Source organism: Macaca thibetana, chromosome 8 (assembly GCF_024542745.1).
Source record: "Macaca thibetana thibetana isolate TM-01 chromosome 8, ASM2454274v1, whole genome shotgun sequence".
NCBI lineage: Eukaryota > Metazoa > Chordata > Mammalia > Primates > Cercopithecidae > Macaca > Macaca thibetana.
This window is the reverse complement of record NC_065585.1, coordinates 68,037,501-68,057,418: the sequence shown is the minus strand read 5'-3', so window position 1 is coordinate 68,057,418 and position 19,918 is coordinate 68,037,501. Positions and strand designations below refer to the sequence as shown.

Sequence of the window (19,918 nt, the reverse complement as noted above, 5' to 3'; positions counted from 1 at the left end):
AAACAGCATGCCATGCTGTGGGGAGTTGCGAGCCTGGTTATCTGGCATTACTCAGATTGCTAAAAATTCATTAAAATGTGACATCAGCACAGTGAGAGACAAATGATCGCAGGATGAAAGAGAACAGTGGGCCTTTCACGGATTAGTGCTACACAACCCCAGCATAGAGGCTAACTGCATAAACAGATTAATCCACCAGCAGTGGCATAGCTAAGATTTATAGAATAATTAAATAGGGTTGAGTTACTATGAGGATTTCCATGTAATCTAGCTGGTGTGAACCCGTGAATGAGGTGTGGGGTGATGCAGTTGTCATAGAAGTATACCTTGTTATATTCCTAAGCCCAGTATAGCTCCCCCTACAGAAGAAAAAAAAAAAAAAAAAAAAAATCCCCAGTGTAACTGAAGTTTTGAGATCTTACTCTCACAAAATTCTAAAGAATTCCTTTGGGGCCTGGGGTCTGAAAGCAGGAGTAACACCTGTCTTATATTTAACCCGTTGTTACATTGTTTAAGATTTTTTCTAAAAATCTGTTTTTTTTTTTTTTTCCTGACACCTATCCCAGTCCATGGAGCAGTGGGTTTATGTTGTTACAAGGTTCTACTATTGAAATCACAGAATTGCTTTATACCTATTTCTAAAATATGTTTCAGTTTAAACTGTACTAAAAAGAATTTATTTTAATTTAGTATAGACCCATCTTCTCAATGGATACAAAAGAAGATCCTTTAGATAAAAAATTTGCATTTTTGATCAGCATAGACTTTTGCATAAATTTGTGTTCTCATTTGAGTATGAATACCTGTAGATGATTCATAAATAACAAAGTTTTCAAGTGGTCACCTAGTTTATTTCAGCGTGAATTTTTGGGAGGTTTTCAGTTCTACTGATTGGTCTGCCTTTCTTAACAGAAGAACAAAGTGAGGAGGCAGAAGGAGCTATTAAGCCTACAGCAGTGGCCGAGGATGACGAAAAAGACACAAGTGAGAGAGACAATGGTGAAGGCAAAAACTCTAATAAAGACTCTGGTAAGATGCAAGAATCTTTCACCTTGGCATTTCCCTACACCCATTCCCTGCCATCAACTCTTCCCTCACCATCCCCCCACCCCACAAAACTTATTAAAAGCTTTTAGTCATTTTAAACTGTCTGAACATTCCCACTACTATTCATTGCATGTGCATTTTGCATGTGATTTCTATCAGTAGCCTCCCATTGACCTATTTTTAATCATAACCATCTGACAGAATAGATGTGGATAAGTTGAAGAATATTACAGGACGACCAGTGAGATTATTTTTTAATCAAATCAGTTTGTGTGCTTGTAATTTTTTAAGCGCCTTTCATTAATCTTAGCTATACTTGTGATTCCTCTGATGGCATATTAATTTTTCATAAGCATAGGATTAGATATCACTTGAATTTTGTCATTCAGTCACATGTATTCGCCCACCAAACCATGTAACCCTAAAAATAAATGCTAGTTTTCCTTGCTTTTTTACAACTTACACTCAGGAATTTGCCCTTTTTTAGGGCATCTATTTGAGGTATTTCAAACAAAATCCAGTGAAAAAGTTTACAGATGATTCAGCCTAAGAAAGAGGAAATATCATTGAAAAGGGATTAGGTGCTGGGTAATTTTGATCTTCTAGAATAGACAAATCCCAGTAATGAAAGCTACTGTCTTTGAAAACAAACCTTCGTGTCATGACATTTACTTGTGCACAAACAAACCCTAGGCCAGCATCTGGTGTGGATACCTAAGGCTTTTACTGTGTTTGATTTGGCAAATATATGACTTCATCCATGCTTTGTATGTATGAGATGGAAATCTATGGTTGCAATGAATATTACATTGGCTACTTTTGCTGCACGCTATACCTAGTTTTATTATGTTGGACTCATTGAAGCAGAAGAAGTGCTGAAACGGGTTCAAGCCTATTAGTTTCAGGTAGTCATCTATCTTTTCCTTGAATTCCAGTGACAGCCGCATATAAAGGAGCTTGTATTCACTATGAAGACATTGGGTTGCGCCAAAAATATCATTTTTACATGCAAGTTTATTTAAACCTGAATCATCCCACATTTGTAATTCAGTCCTTGCATATCTAAGTTTTGCATTCCCTTTAAAAATTATCTGAAGGGCCTCTCTGCTCCCCTCCCCACACTATTCAGTACTAAATTTCTTTCAGGAGGCCAGTGAGAAAAGCGTCACTGAGATTTGCTCCTATGATATAGTGTCTAACATATGATTCTGATTTGACTTAAACAAAGAAGATCTAAGGTTGGTATTAAGCCACAAGCAATGTAAAAAGAAGCCTTAGCTGTATATTAGTAAGCTGGCTCCTGAAGTTACTGAGGAGGAATTAGAAGTACCTAGTGATTAGTTAATGTGAAAGACGGTACCGTCTAAACTTTATTTGAAAAAGATTGGAAATAGCAAGGCGGTTTTTCCCCTTTCTGTGATGGACCTTATCAAATTAGCTGCTTGCCTGGTTCAGAGAGGGCAAAGTTCTGTCTGCGTTCAGTGGTATCTTTCACATAGTAATACCAAAACAGATTGCAGAATATATCCTTCTCATTCTTCAGAAGAATGTGTAACAGAGATATCAGATTTGTGTTAATTCAATGCCCTTGTAATACTGAAGTATATGACATTATGCCAGGTCTTAAATGTCTAATATCTAGTACCTTGTAAAGGATGGATTCTGGGAATCTCTAGAAAAATTGATCTAATTTTACCATCGAGGAAAGAATCTGGCTTGGAACATAGCACAGATGCCAAGGCTCTGTCTTTACCAGTGCCACTTACTGCTCTGCAAAAGTAGTGGGCTCAATCATTCCCTAATGGGCTGATGAATTATTGTTCTTCCTTAGGCACCTAATTGTACCATCCAGACAGGACTTGGGCATTTGAGAGGATACAGACAATTGTATAATGGTAGTTATTTAAAACAAATTTTATCCCCATAGAAATGCCTTCCTGGGTTTATCTGTAAGGATAAAAAATAAGCTCTAAGCAAGGACCAACTAAAAGCAGTTGCTGAAATGCTAATATTTAGCTTTAAAACCTTCCAGCCTTCAAGACAGCTCTTGTGGTTGACAACTAACATGAACATTTAACAAAGTTTTCTGCCTTCTAAATTGAATGCTTTTAGGTTTAAAAAATTATTACATGGATTTTCTTTCATATGTATTTCTAATGATTAAATAACCACTTATATTTATTGTTTTTCTTTATATGTATCATAAATGTAAACAAAAAATACTAGCAAGCTTAAAAATTAATCACTATCTTCGTATGTTAGATGGGAAGGTAGTTTGAGCCAACTTTAACAGAATTTTTTAGACAGGAAGGAATTAACATATGTTAGGAAGGCTATGTTTGTGTAAGCTGTTGTGCTATGTTGCTGACATTAATCTGCAGGAGTAGAGCTTTCAAAATGAGACGTGGCAATATGCAAGTTATATTTGTTGAATATTCATTCATAATAGAAAAGCCTTCTAATGCTTCATTTATATTGTCATTTAAATCTAGTGCCACTTTAGATTAATTATAATCCAAATTATAGCTCTGTGCAGTACAAGAATTAATACAGAGTTTATCCAGATTAATACATTTGCATTGAAAATGTAATATGTCTCTGCCTTGGCTAAGGGGACCACTTTTTAATAAGGGAGTAAACATGAGGAAGGATGGAAATTAACCTTCATTATTGCAATTAAAATTATCCTTTCATTCTTGTCTCATTAGAAAGAATACTGTACTGGTAATTATAATTTATAATTATTTGGAGTTGAATAACATCTTCTGTTATATCCAAGTTTTATAGCATTCAAACTTTATTAAAAACATTGACTCATTAATATAACTCAATACTTAGTTTTTTTTTTTTAAAGATTTGCTTTGAGTACATGTGCATTATTGGATTTTTCTTACTTGTTATGAGTATAAACCATTTTAGAGCCTTCTGTATTTTAGGGATTGAAAATTATTAAGAAGGCGGCATCTGCATTGAAATGAATTATGTCATTTTTTATATTAGCAATCTCATGCAAGTTAAATAATCCCATAACTGACAGGTAATCATTTTTTTTCATCTATTTGGCAGTGCTTATTTGTAATTATACTTTATTTTTTAGTTAAAATGAATGAAAATGACATTGTTTTTTGAGAATATTGTGTTGTCCTCAATAACACAAAATAAATTAGGATCCTATTTAAACTTTTTTTCTGATCTAGGGTAACCAACAGGGTTTATTTCAAATAAAGTTGCAGGCATAAACTATAAGCAATCATAAAACTTAAAACCTTCCTCAAAGTAATTGACCCTTATTTAATAGGCATTTCCAGGATAACACAACTTAGAAAAAAGACTCCAGAGTTGATTTTCTATAATTTACCAGGGATGCCATAATATGAAACCTAAGATAGTATCCCTTTGAGTTAGAAAGGCATACACGCATAGAATGTAACATCCTTCGTCTTTACATAAATAATCCTGATGACTTGCCTCATCCTCCAGAATCTGTTTTTGTCATGTTACCACATCTCGATATTCTCTACTTTCTCTTACTATCAGTGCCATGCATTTTTGAGGTACCTAGCTAATGTTAGATGTTCTAGCTTTCATTTATAACTTCTTTGTAATTTCAAATAAAATGGTCTTTAGGAGGCTCCTGGCTTATATTAAGATTATGGTTTAAGTTAATTAGCCAGAAAAATTTTGAGGCTGACACATACTGTGTTGAGTACTACAGCCAACAGTTGTTGCAACGGCCATGTGATAGTGACCCTAAAACTTAACTCTTACTGTTTTGATACAGCACAGAACATCACTAAATTCAAAAGCAATTATATTTTTGATGAATATTAATAAGCATAAAAATAAATAATTCTTAATATACATGGTATCAATTATACATTATGCACACCAGTCCAGATCTTGAAATCAATACATTTTTTGATCCCTGACAGTCTCAAAATGAGAATAAAATACACATTATGTATGCTTATGGAAATGAGTTCATAGCTATACATTTAATGGATTTAGAAGTTTCTGAAATATTTATTCTATTTCTGATGATCCACAGGGTCTGCAAGCAACAAAGTCATGGAAATTCTCTTTTAACTTGTGTGTGACAGTCTTTGATAGCACAGAGACCCAGATCAACTTATCGTTCATGTCCAATTCCACCACGTACGAAAAAGAATGATAAGGGGATATGACAGAGTATTATTCTCCTAAGGAAACATATTCTTACTTATTAGTGTGGGAACTTTTAAAGAAACATCTCACAGGAGAAGGCAATTGATAGACATTGGTTGATTTAAATGGCAATAATTTTATACAACTTAGTTTGACACTTTAAGCAGTAAGTTTTATTTCAAAATATAAAATATCATAGTTTTCTTAAATGTTTGGTTTTTAACACTTTTAAAACAATATTCCAAAGCATATTCAGCTTTGAGAAAGAAACATATTTTTTTTATTCCAGAGTTAATTATGATAAGAAAATAGGAATTATGACTTTACTATTTTGATGTATCTTTTGATATCAAATACTTGGGCATTTTTTAATCAATGTAATGAAGTTTTCAGTCTTTCTTGGATTTAAGTTCATTCAAATTCAAATATCATAAATTATTTTTTCAAATATTTAGAAATAACCTAAATGTCTCCAACATATATATATATATGTAGACAAACGTACCAACTCAAATAAATTCTAGTGCTTGTAAATCTAGAAATCAGTATTAGTGTAATCTGATGAAAACTTTGCATTAATTCTCTGTCTATGAACCACAAGAGAATAAAATTATTGTCATGATGTCATTTAAATTATATTTTAATTTTAGTCTGCATGGAATCACTCTTGCTTTTATATTTCTTTCTGAATTTGAAATTTCTGAAATTATTTATAAGGTATAAAACATGCATCTCTCTTCACAGTTGAAATAGAATGTATTTTTTTTTTGTTTATTTTTACTTTGTTTCCATAACATCCTTGACCTTATTTTTAAATTAAAACTGGGTTATTTTGCAATAAGGTGCAATTTGTTCATTTATATGAACCGTATGTGGATTGAAAAAAAATCAAGATAAATCTTCATGCACAGCATACAATCAGATTACGCCTGGACTATATATTTATGCGGGGTCTGATAGCAATCAATGGTTTAGCTTCATTGCATTTCAAGATGTATTTGCACCCAGTTGTCCAGTGATAGTGTCCTCACCCTGGAAATAATTTAGTTGCAAATTGACTGGAAGATGGTGAAAATTGAAAGTTAAAATTAGAAATACTCATAATAAACAGCAGAAAAAAGGTCAGATGATGCCATGCTATGATGAGATTGGAATGGCTGGTAAATGAGGTTTTGTGTTTGTCGTGAGATGTATGTGACATGCCTACCCAATGTCGCTGTAATATCTAGCCTTGCAGAGGAGATTATTGGGCAAATTGATGCTGGAAAGAATTTTCTGTTAGACTGGGAAATTAGAATTGCACTCTTTTCTTTGATGTGTATGAGGCTCCTACACATTACACTGCTGGTCTAGGCAAAATTTGAAATCATTTTTAACACCAAATATTTGGATTAACCTCATAAAACCATTGTCTTCTTGAGATTTGTACTAAATGTTATATGTACAGCCAACTGCTGAAATATCTACAGCAAAGAGTAAATCACTAATAGCAGCAGCAGATATATGTGATTAATTTTACAATCCTTTCCATTTTTAAATCCATTCATGACATAAAATTATTATTATTTGAATTTCTGAATTATAATCAGTCAACCCTTCTCAGAATGTTGAAATATTTTAAGCGTTAAAGAATTTCAGAAAAGAGATAGGTAATTAAATGTTAGTGGAAATAATGATTTTTTAAGTTAGTATTTGTGAAAGGGAGTAGATTTGCTTTAATGTGGTAAAGGCATTCTGAGACACCAGAGAGCATGTGTTATTGATGAATCTTTCAAGGCCAGCTAGGGTTATCTAAACATGAAACAGGAGTACATTTTAAAATACATTTATAAAGTCCACTTAGTCAGTGGACAAAAAGAAGTGTTCTTATTGCCTTTTGAGATTAACATTATTTAAAACTGCTTATAGGTTCTTTTTGTGATTCAGTGTGTTTAGAATCACAACTGTTTGAAAAACATAATTCTTCTCATTTTGAAATTGTGTTTTTAAATTGAGTTGTTCTATTCTTTTTTGGGAATCAGGGATAATCATACCAGAGAAGGAACTAAAAGTTAGTGTGGCAGGGGGTACCCAGCCACTCCTGCTGGCAAAAGAAGAGGATGTTGCAACAAAAAGGTCAAAACCTACAGAGGACAATAAATTCTGTCATGAACAGGTAAATACTTTTTTCTCCTTTATTGTGTAGATCTTTATTTTTTTATTGCTCCTGATAGTTTTAAAGCCCCAAATGATTCCATGCTGTTGAAATGTATGTAGACATTGCAGTTGGCAATATGATTAACTCATGGTATTACTTCTGATGTTCTAAAGTCATCAGAATACATTAACTATGTTCAAATAGCTAGAAGAGAAGATTTGAAGTGGTCTCAGTACAAGAAATAATGAATGTCTGAGGTGATGGATATCCCAGTTACCCTTATTTGATTGTTACACATTGTAAGCATGTATCAAAATATCACATGTACCCCCAAAATGCAACTACTATGTATCAAATGAGAACTGCATTAACTAATAGTGGCCATGTTTATTCAATATTTTCCAGTTCTATCAATGTCCTTATTGTAACTACAATAGTAGGGACCAAAGTCGTATCCAGATGCATGTCCTATCACAGCACTCGGTGCAGCCGGTCATCTGCTGTCCTCTCTGCCAGGACGTCCTCAGCAACAAAATGCATCTCCAACTGCATCTGACACATTTGCACAGTGTGTCTCCAGATTGTGTTGAGAAGCTGCTTATGACAGTAAGGATACCAAATATTGATGCATGTGTGACAAAATCTGTGTTAAGAATGTCAATATAAAATCTGTAATTATTGGTTTATATTATATTGTTTATATTATATTGTATTTCTTCAGAGCTACTTACAGCTCTGTTATTGCTCATGTTATAGTAATCACACTCAAGGCCCATATGTAACCTCTTTTGCTTGGAAAAAAATATAGAACAAGGCATCGCTTAGTAAAGAACATTATTTTGCAGTCTTCTTTTTATATCTATAATGTTCATCAAATAACCCCAGTGGGCACCTTGCATTTCAAACTTGCTTCATTATCATTATAAAAAAAAACCCTACAGAAACCTGTAAGCCATAATGATAATAATAATAATAATAATAATAATACATTGCCACAGCATTAATCTAAAGTTTGAAGGTGTGGCATTGATCTGTAACATCCACAAAACATCCCTGCTTTGGTTAAGAAAAAAAAAATTTAAGTGGGATATGCTACCAGCAAAAGAGAGATGTGATGGAATTTGTGATTTCTGGGGTACATTTGACATAAACCCCTTTGGTTTTCAAAGGTGCCTGTCCCTGATGTGATGATGCCAAACAGTATGCTACTGCCAGCAGCTGCCTCTGAGAAATCAGAGCGGGACATGCCTGCAGCCATGACAGCTGAGGCGTCTGGGAAATATTCAGGTATGCCATCTTATCATCAAGACTTATGGACAACACAAAGCTTAGGGGCTTTGCATTTGTGGTAATGCCCAAAGATTATTACTATCAAAAGATTTTTGTAAAGCATGGGGGAAAAATGTATGCCATTTCAAAGAGCCATATTTTCCAAGGCATATTTTATGTCTGGTTATCTGTAAGTGACCTCAGGGTCAGACACCCAAGAAAATTCTGTGTGATCTAATGCATGAACACCAAGGGATGGCCCTTAGTATCACACTAATTGCAGCAAGCTGTAATGACCTTTGACTTGCTTCCCTTTTCTGTAATTTCTTGAGGCCAGAGGTGATTTCTTGTTTGCCTTTATATTCCCAGTACCCAGTCCAGTGCTTGCCACATAGTAGTTGCTCAGTAAACGTTTCTTTAAAGAATTAGTTAAGCAGAAGCCTTTAGAGGCCCCTATTTATAATATTAATTAATATTTAAGGAGTAGATTTTCTTATTGTAAGAGAGATGTTTGGGCTTTTTCCTAATAGGTGAAAGTCCAATGGATGACAAAAGCATGGCAGGTCTTGAGGATTCAAAGGCTAATGTGGAAGTAAAGAATGAGGAGCAGAAACCAACTAAAGAACCCTCAGAAGTCTCAGAATGGAATAAAAATAGCAGTAAGGATGTGAAAATCCCGGACACACTGCAAGATCAATTAAATGAACAGCAAAAAAGGCAACCGCTCTCTGTTTCTGACCGCCATGTCTATAAGTATCGCTGTAACCATTGTAGCTTGGCTTTCAAAACTATGCAGAAGCTTCAGATACATTCCCAGTATCATGCAATTCGGGCTGCGACAATGTGTAACCTCTGCCAGCGCAGTTTTCGTACATTCCAGGCTTTAAAAAAACACTTGGAAGCAGGCCACCCCGAACTGAGTGAAGCCGAACTTCAACAGCTGTATGCCTCCTTGCCCGTGAATGGAGAACTGTGGGCAGAGAGTGAAACTATGGCCCAGGATGACCATGGCCTAGAGCAGGAAATGGAGAGAGAGTACGAGGTGGACCACGAAGGGAAAGCAAGTCCTGTAGGAAGTGATAGTAGCTCTATTCCAGACGACATGGGCTCTGAACCAAAGCGGACCTTACCTTTTAGAAAAGGGCCCAATTTTACGATGGAAAAATTCCTCGATCCATCTCGTCCATATAAATGTACAGTGTGTAAAGAGTCATTCACCCAAAAGAACATTCTCTTGGTCCACTATAATTCAGTTTCTCACTTGCATAAGCTGAAAAAAGTTTTGCAGGAAGCCTCCAGTCCTGTTCCACAAGAAACCAACAGCAACACAGATAACAAACCCTACAAGTGCAGCATCTGCAATGTTGCATACAGCCAAAGCTCAACACTGGAAATCCACATGAGGTCTGTGCTCCATCAGACAAAGGCTAGGGCTGCAAAGCTGGAGCCCGGTGGTCATGTGGCTGGTGGGCACAGCATTGCAGCAAATGTTAACAGCCCTGGCCAAGGGATGTTAGATTCCATGAGTTTAGCAGCTGTAAACAGCAAAGATACCCATTTAGATGCCAAAGAATTAAATAAAAAGCAAACTCCTGAATTAATCTCTGCTCAACCTACACATCACCCACCACAGTCACCAGCACAAATTCAGATGCAACTACAGCATGAATTACAACAGCAAGCCGCATTCTTTCAGCCTCAGTTTCTAAACCCGGCCTTTTTGCCTCATTTTCCTATGACCCCAGAAGCACTGCTGCAGTTTCAGCAGCCTCAGTTTCTCTTTCCATTTTACATACCTGGGACGGAGTTTAGCTTGGGGCCAGATTTGGGCTTGCCAGGCTCTGCCACATTTGGGATGCCTGGCATGACAGGAATGGCTGGCTCCTTGCTTGAAGACCTAAAGCAGCAGATTCAAACCCAACATCACGTTGGCCAAACTCAACTCCAGATACTACAGCAACAAGCACAACAATACCAAACCTCACAGCCCCAACTGCAGCCTCAAAAACAGCAGCAGCAGCCGCCACCCCCACAGCAGCAGCAGCAACAGCAGGCAAGCAAATTACTGAAACAAGAGCAAAGTAACATAGTGAGTGCAGACTGCCAAATCATGAAGGATGCGCCGTCTTACAAGGAGGCAGAAGATATTTCTGAAAAGCCAGAAAAACCAAAGCAGGAATTTGTAAGTGAAGGTGAAGGACTCAAAGAAGGCAAAGACACAAAGAAGCAAAAATCCTTGGAACCATCCATCCCACCACCCCGAATAGCTTCAGGGGCCAGAGGAAATGCTGCCAAAGCGTTATTGGAAAACTTTGGTTTTGAACTGGTCATTCAGTATAACGAAAACAGGCAGAAGGTACAGAAGAAGGGCAAAAGTGGTGAAGGTGAAAACACTGACAAACTAGAATGCGGAACATGTGGTAAATTGTTTTCCAATGTTCTTATTTTAAAGAGTCACCAAGAACATGTACATGGGCAATTTTTTCCATATGGAGCGCTGGAAAAATTTGCTCGTCAATACAGGGAGGCCTATGACAAGCTTTATCCAATTTCTCCATCTTCTCCAGAAACGCCGCCCCCGCCACCTCCTCCTCCTCCCTTGCCTCCGGCTCCTCCACAGCCTTCTTCTATGGGTCCTGTAAAGATCCCCAACACAGTTTCTACTCCTCTACAAGCCCCACCACCCACTCCTCCCCCGCCACCACCACCACCACCTCCTCCTCCTCCTCCCCCACCTCCTCCACCTTCTGCTCCCCCGCAGGTCCAACTGCCGGTTTCTCTGGACCTGCCACTCTTTCCTTCCATTATGATGCAACCTGTGCAACACCCTGCACTTCCTCCCCAGCTTGCCCTGCAGCTGCCACAGATGGACGCACTATCTGCAGACCTCACCCAACTTTGCCAGCAGCAACTCGGATTAGATCCCAACTTTTTAAGACATTCGCAGTTCAAACGCCCACGGACAAGAATTACAGATGATCAGCTAAAAATCCTGAGGGCTTATTTTGACATCAATAATTCTCCAAGTGAAGAACAGATCCAGGAAATGGCAGAGAAATCTGGCCTCTCCCAAAAAGTTATCAAACACTGGTTTCGAAATACACTTTTTAAGGAACGACAGAGAAATAAAGATTCGCCATACAACTTCAGTAACCCTCCTATAACGGTTTTAGAAGACATCAGAATTGATCCACAGCCCACCTCTTTAGAACATTATAAATCTGATGCATCATTCAGCAAAAGGTCTTCTAGAACGAGATTTACTGACTACCAACTTAGGGTTCTGCAAGACTTTTTTGACACAAACGCTTACCCAAAAGATGATGAAATAGAACAACTCTCCACTGTTCTCAATCTGCCTACCCGGGTTATTGTTGTATGGTTCCAGAATGCTCGTCAGAAAGCACGAAAGAGTTATGAGAATCAAGCAGAAACAAAAGATAATGAAAAAAGAGAACTCACTAATGAACGGTACATTCGAACAAGCAACATGCAGTACCAGTGTAAAAAGTGCAATGTGGTTTTCCCCAGGATCTTTGACTTGATTACGCATCAGAAAAAGCAGTGTTACAAGGATGAAGATGATGATGCCCAGGATGAAAGCCAAACAGAAGACTCCATGGATGCCACCGATCAAGTGGTGTACAAGCATTGCACAGTGTCTGGCCAAACGGATGCAGCCAAAAACACTGCTGCCCCTGCAGCAAGTTCTGGCTCTGGGACCAGCACCCCCCTGATTCCATCACCCAAACCAGAACCTGAGAAGACCTCTCCCAAACCTGAATATCCCGCAGAAAAGCCAAAGCAGAGTGACCCCTCTCCCCCTTCTCAAGGCACCAAACCAACCCTGCCATTAGCATCCACTTCCTCAGACCCACCACAGGCATCCACAGCCCAGCCACAGCCACAGCCACCAAAACAACCCCAACTTATCGGAAGACCTCCCTCAGCCTCTCAAACACCGGTCCCTTCCAGTCCACTACAAATTTCCATGACGTCTCTCCAGAACAGTCTACCTCCACAGTTACTACAATACCAATGTGATCAGTGTACAGTTGCCTTCCCAACTCTGGAACTCTGGCAGGAACACCAGCACATGCACTTCCTTGCTGCTCAAAACCAATTCCTTCACTCTCCATTCTTGGAAAGGCCCATGGACATGCCCTACATGATATTCGACCCCAACAATCCGCTGATGACTGGACAACTGCTGGGCAGTTCCCTCACTCAAATGCCACCTCAAGCCAGTTCCTCCCACACCACAGCCCCCACAACCGTTGCTGCTTCCCTAAAAAGGAAACTGGACGATAAAGAAGATAATAATTGCAGTGAAAAAGAAGGAGGGAATAGTGGTGAAGATCAACACCGAGATAAACGCTTGAGAACCACGATCACGCCGGAACAGCTGGAAATACTCTATGAAAAATACTTGCTGGATTCCAATCCTACCAGAAAAATGCTTGATCATATTGCACGCGAAGTAGGGCTGAAAAAAAGGGTCGTGCAAGTCTGGTTCCAGAATACACGAGCGCGGGAGAGGAAAGGCCAGTTCCGGGCGGTGGGTCCAGCACAGTCTCATAAACGGTGTCCGTTTTGCCGTGCCCTCTTTAAAGCAAAGTCGGCCTTAGAAAGCCACATTCGTTCTCGGCACTGGAATGAAGGAAAGCAGGCAGGTTACAGCTTGCCACCAAGCCCTTTAATATCCACCGAAGATGGGGGAGAAAGCCCACAGAAATACATTTATTTTGATTACCCATCTTTGCCATTAACTAAAATTGATCTATCAAGTGAGAATGAATTGGCTTCTACAGTGTCAACACCTGTTAGTAAAACAGCAGAGCTGTCGCCGAAGAATCTTTTAAGCCCTTCTTCATTTAAAGCAGAGTGTTCTGAAGATGTAGAGAATTTAAATGCCCCTCCTGCTGAGGCTGGGTATGATCAAAATAAAACCGATTTTGATGAGACTTCATCGATTAATACGGCAATCAGTGACGCCACCACCGGAGACGAGGGAAACACTGAAATGGAAAGCACCACAGGAAGTTCCGGAGATGCGAAACCGGCTTTGTCTCCCAAAGAGCCAAAAACTCTGGATACTCTGCCAAAACCCGCAACCACACCTACCACGGAGGTCTGCGATGACAAATTTCTCTTTTCTCTCACAAGCCCATCCATCCATTTCAATGACAAAGATGGCGACCACGACCAAAGTTTTTACATCACAGATGACCCGGATGACAACGCCGACCGCAGCGAAACGTCCAGCATAGCGGACCCGAGCTCCCCAAATCCATTCGGATCCACCAATCCCTTTAAATCCAAAAGTAATGATCGGCCGGGTCACAAGCGTTTTCGAACGCAAATGAGCAATCTTCAGCTCAAGGTTCTCAAGGCTTGCTTTAGCGACTACCGAACTCCAACCATGCAAGAATGTGAAATGCTAGGGAATGAAATTGGTCTGCCCAAACGCGTGGTCCAGGTGTGGTTCCAAAATGCAAGGGCAAAGGAAAAGAAATTTAAAATTAACATAGGGAAGCCTTTCATGATCAATCAAAGTGGAACGGAAGGCACCAAACCAGAGTGTACCCTCTGCGGGGTGAAGTACTCTGCCCGCTTGTCCATCAGAGATCACATTTTCTCCAAACAGCACATTTCAAAAGTGAGGGAGACCGTTGGCAGTCAGCTCGATCGGGAGAAAGATTACTTGGCTCCGACCACGGTTCGGCAGTTGATGGCACAGCAAGAACTTGATCGTATAAAGAAAGCTTCAGACGTGCTGGGCTTGACGGTACAGCAGCCAGGCATGATGGACAGCAGTTCTCTCCACGGCATCAGCCTGCCAGCAACCTACCCCGGACTTCCCGGCCTTCCTCCAGTCCTTCTCCCCGGAATGAACGGTCCATCCTCCTTGCCGGGATTTCCACAAAATTCAAACAGTAAGTCATTTAAAGGAGAGTCAGTCTAGTTCATTAAGTAGCATCAGGTAGACAATCACATGTAACCAAGACCGGGGTGCCTTTGGATTTATTTTAATTTCAGCTAGTGAAACCAATACATTATTTAAAGTAATATTATATGGGCTATAGCTAATTACCATGAAGTAGGTCAACCTGAAACACACACACACAAAATAAAGACTAGGTAGATCATAGCAGATTCTCAGATATATATTATTTGTATTATTACATCTCTATGTCATAGAAATATTATATTTAAATACTAATTTCAATCTTGATTTCAGATGGCATTCCGGGACAAACATGTGGCTTAGTATTTGGTACACATATTTACAAAAATGAAACATTAATTAATACATTTATTGGTATCTTAATTTATGATCTTTCCAAGGGGTGGGGCGGTGGTGTTTTTGATTGTCCCCCACGCTGCCACCCTGTGACACCCAGAGTTCAAAAGTTGAGTCCTTCAGCCACAGGTATTCACCCACATGGTTCCTAGCAGATTAATAGGGCTTATGTTTAAAGTTCAACAACTAAAAATATGACTTCTGTGATAATACAAAATTAGCATTGCTATACAATTTTGAGTTTTGTAACCTCCATTGCTACTTGTTATTTTAATAAACTCAGCAACGTTAGAAATACGTTAATATTACTTCATGCCTTTCTTCCCTCACGCCTAGCCCCAGATAAAGTTTCTACTTCAGGCATAACAAATTTGTAAAGCTGTTTGGGGCAACCTCAGATGCTGAATCTAATTGTGTGTTCATCAAAAGATATGCAGTTTGCACAGTTTAGCTTTTGTGAATAAGTATAGGTATTCAAATATATTATGTTAAATAAATGGATATAATGGCTGGCCAGTCGTGTAGCCAAAAATATAACAAAAGTTATACATCACCCAAAATAGAAAAACATGGTTCTTTATAAATTAAGTTTTGTTTTCTAAATTATCAATGATTTTTTTCTTTTTAAAAGGATAATTTAACATGTTAAACAGACATCTAGAATTCTCTAATTATATATATTATATATATATATATATACACGTTTACAAAAAATAAGGAAAGCTTTTTTCATTTTTACAAGTTGACTTTTTACATAAATTTCAAACTTTTCAATTCCATCATTTTCTTACAGAAAAACAAAATTGCCACTGTGATCTTAAGTTATTTTAACTTTTAGTTTGGGAGGTGTGAAAACAGTGACATCCTATGGCCCCTCAGCCACTGCTAGCTTATCTGGTTTTCTGTTCTGAGTGAGTTGGTTTTTAAGAGAAGCAGAATGGAACTATACATATAAAGAATGTCACCAAGAAAATGTCTGCCATGTTCCTTCCGTGAACTGTCATACCACCTTCCCTCACCCCAGAGGTACTTTGGGCTTCATTATCTAGACAATTTTGGAGCCTTAAATATTAGAGCTATAATTAAGTGTTTTGGTTGTACACTGTATTTAAGTAAAATACAAGTATTTGAAGAATAATGCAATGACAGTTTATTTATTTTATTTTATTTTTTTGGTGTACGGTACGAGTCTTGTTATTTTCTGGTCCCATTTTACATACAACTGATTATTAACTCAGAAAAATATCTTATGTGGAAAGATTTCTATGATCAGTTATGTAAAGTAGAAGAGTTTTGATATTTTTACATGAGCTAAAAACAGTTGAAATATCTGTACCTTTAATCTTCAAGTCTACTTTGATTGATGATGACTGTGTTGTCATCCCAGTAAGTGGTGGTCAAAGCACCTTGTTTTTTTCTCCACTAAGTCTGAAGGCCTTTGTTGGGACAGTGGTCCTTCTGTCAACTGCCCTTTGGTCAGTCACTCTGATACTGGCAGCCAGAGGGCCTAGGTGAAAGAAAGTGAGAAAGGAGGAGAAAGAGATATTTATGAAATATTTAAACAGACTAACCTTTTTTTCTCATTCTACTCAGCATAAATTATATCCTCTCCCAAAAATACAAGTCCTATTTGTAATAGCCTTGGTGAGAAGATGTTGGAGGCAGTCACTTCACAGCTAGGAGTATCTTTAAACACACGAGGTACCCAGGAACTCAGAGCTGTTATATCTGCTGCATTATTAAATCATGGACCGAAACAGACTGGAGAGTGTTATAAAGAGAAGAACTCCATGAACATTGCTACCTACTGAAATTTTCAATTTCTCTCAACTTAGTCCTTTGTGAGAGATTTTAAACATTAACACAGCAGAATTACCAGTGGGGCCCCACCTGAGCGCCTGAGTTCCCGCACTTTCAGTTCATGTCTTTATTAGGTTAATTTACTTATGGTGGGTAGTGCTGATTTTTTCAACCAGCTCAGTAGAGCTGTGGTTCTCCATTTTCCTATGATCATTTTCTACTATATTATCTGTCACCAAACAATTATCTTCTTTGCTTAATGGGAGAGATAGACATACCAGCTAAGGCAAAATCAAAAGAACATTATAAGTAAAATATTTCTGCATTTCTTACAAGCCCTGGGCTCTTGCTACAATTTGTTATTAATATGAACATCTTTGAGAATATGACAAGTTCCTCTTGGCTCCTTTTTAATAAGATTTAGTTATGGAAAAGCCTTCATTTTAAGCATGTCCCATCCCTTTGAAAGAAGGTTCCAAGATTTTGAATAGAAGGAAATCACTGAAAATCACTTCAGTGAATATAAGATGATTATAAGAGTTTATTCAAAGGCTACACCCCAAAAATAGCTTAACTGCAGTGTAAAAATGTTCAGTTTTAGTATTTATCAACTTCTGAATTTCCTGGTTTGAACATACACTTTATTTTATTTTGGGAGGTGGAATTGTTTTTCTGGTTGGATATTGACTTTAATACTCACAAAACTTTCTTACCTTCCAAGATATCTGCAAATTTTTTATTCCTTCAAAATCACTAAGAAGGCCCTTTCCAGCGTAATATTCATCATGTATGCTTGCTTCCTAAGCAGTGGCTAGCCCTGTGTTCAGTATCACTACCTACTATTGCTTTGCTCACTTTTTAATAAAATGAATTATTTTTTCTTTAATTCTTGTTCACTTCCTAGTTTTTCTATCATGCTCATACGTAAAAAAGAGAGAATGGCCATAGAAAATCAATTTATGTTTATGTACCTGGAAAAATTAGAAAACTTTAAATTTGTATTTTATCCTTTAGAGTATTAGCTGGCTTTGGGATTATGCCCAAAGTGAATAAAAAATTACTTGCTTTTCTATTTTTAATTTATTTACTTTATCATGTTAAGCAGTGTCTGATTTTAAATGTTCCATTAGTGTTTGGAAATACTGCCTAAGCCGATTTCCTTAAATGGAACTTTAGAACATGCCTTTTGCATTTTTCTCATACTTTAATGTAATTTACTAGCACATTTGGGGTAAATCTAGATAAGAGTAAGTCCTTAATAATTTTAGCACAATTGTCTTTGGCCCCATGTACATAATTACTTTCATTTCCAACCTCAGATATAAACTTGAGGGACCTCAGTCAAAGAAACTTGGAGAAAATGAACTACATATGAGTGCGTTATGAAGCAGGCCTTTTCTTCTGAAAGCATTACTTTCAGGAATAGGTAACTGTTTCAGAGAAACAAAACCCAACAAAATGATGGTAGTATGAGAATATTTACAGAAAAAATTTTAATTCTATGTGAAATTTCTAAGAACTGCAGTGGGAGTTGGGAAATGGGAAAGAATGTATATTTAAAATATAACTGGATAAAAGATAAAATTCGATGCACATTTAATTGTAAATTACCACCACTTATTCCACCTCTCTATTACTGTTCAGCTTTTCTCTTCTATTTCTGGTTTTCTGGCTACGAATATTTTACTGCAAATTTTTATAGGCTTATTTATTTTACTAGTAAGTCAAATGCACATAGTTTATTATTCTTAATCTACATATATTTTCCCAAAATTTTTAGAGTAGCTCATTATTTAACTCAGCTTTTTTCGTCAAGATGTTGAATATTTTTTTAATTCCTGATAATCTTTGATTTAGGATTATTTGGGCTTCCTATTGCAGTCTTCTCAAAATCTTTATTACTTCATTATGTAACCCTAGATAAAAACATGTAGACCCTATGTGATGGGAAAGACTAAATCAACAACTATTGATCCATCTTGCTTTCTAACCACAATTACTGTTTTTTCATGTCTCTGTTCCTTAAAATTTATCTTGTCTTAAATTTTCACGTCAGAGATAGGCAGGCCAGTAATTTCCTCAGATTTAGGGGGGAAATTAGGTGAAAGGGAGTACAATTATTTTTTAGGAAGTTGTACTATTATGAGATCTAGAACTAAGGTTGGTTTTGTGAGTAGGCAAAATAATCTGGCTACCAATGTAATATTTTAGCAATGCAAGTAAAGTGTCCTCCACCTGAATCACTCAGGCCTGAAATTTTACAGTTAGATACTAATTCCTTTAACTGGACATATTATCCTCTGTTGAATGGAAAATTGCATAGACTGTGATGAAATCAGAATATCATAGCAGGAAGGAACCTAAAAAATTATTGAATCTAGTATATATTGAACCTTTTTCATACTACTTTATTCATTTCTTCAATTCTTTCTTGCTAATGAATTTTTATAAACAGGCTAGTAGAAAGGCAATACCAGACACAGAATTTAGGAATAAAGGCAAGGGAGTTATGCTTGTGGACCCCAAAGGGAAATCTATTACTTCACAGTTTTCCCTACGGCTAGGTCTAAGTCCCAGGAATCTAGATATCTATTACTAAATTGGATTAAAGATCAGAGAGTTTATTCATTCATTCCTATCATACACCAGTAAGGCTTGGGCCATTTTTATTTACATTTCTTTTAAATGTGTGAACCATTCTTCAGTAAAATATGTGTATTTGCTCTCAGTTTTTTTCTGGAAATATAATGTTAGTTTCCTGGATTTTCTTTCCTTTTTGCATCTTAAATATTTGAATTATTTAACACCTGAAATTGATTCAATTAAACCAGAAGATAAATTGGAGTGACAGATATGAAATGTAGTCTCCTCTAGCTCATCTGCCATTGAGCTATAGATTCTCTTTGTCAAGCACCTAACACTCCTAGGACTCAGTTTTCTTATTTAAAAATGGAATGTTTAACATCAGTCCCCCACTGCCACTGAGGATGTTGGGAGATTGTTCTCTAACATCATGGAAACTCCTTAGAGACTATCACTATTACAGCTGTAGAATTATATCAAAGTAGGTCAGAGAAGACTTGGGTGTGGCAAAGTTAAAAAGAAGAGCAGCCAGTAATACCCTAGGCTAACTGAGGGTAATATGATAAGGATAAGGGTCAAGGAGGGAGTGATATTGACTTTATAGTATCTTGAAT

The 19,918-nt window shown here is 37.3% G+C and overlaps 1 protein-coding gene across 3 annotated transcripts in view; it reads left to right on the top strand.

The window, feature by feature from the left end:
- ZFHX4 (zinc finger homeobox 4) overlaps positions 1–19,918 on the top strand; it is a 187,904-nt gene that overhangs the window by 162,304 nt on the left and 5,682 nt on the right. For all 3 annotated transcript variants that reach the window (XM_050802396.1, XM_050802398.1, XM_050802397.1), the window contains exons 6-10: positions 913–1,029; positions 7,233–7,366; positions 7,754–7,954; positions 8,518–8,635; positions 9,148–14,553. In XM_050802396.1, coding sequence (XP_050658353.1) covers positions 913–1,029; positions 7,233–7,366; positions 7,754–7,954; positions 8,518–8,635; positions 9,148–14,553 — 5,976 coding nt within the window. The remainder of the gene's footprint in view (positions 1–912; positions 1,030–7,232; positions 7,367–7,753; positions 7,955–8,517; positions 8,636–9,147; positions 14,554–19,918) is intronic.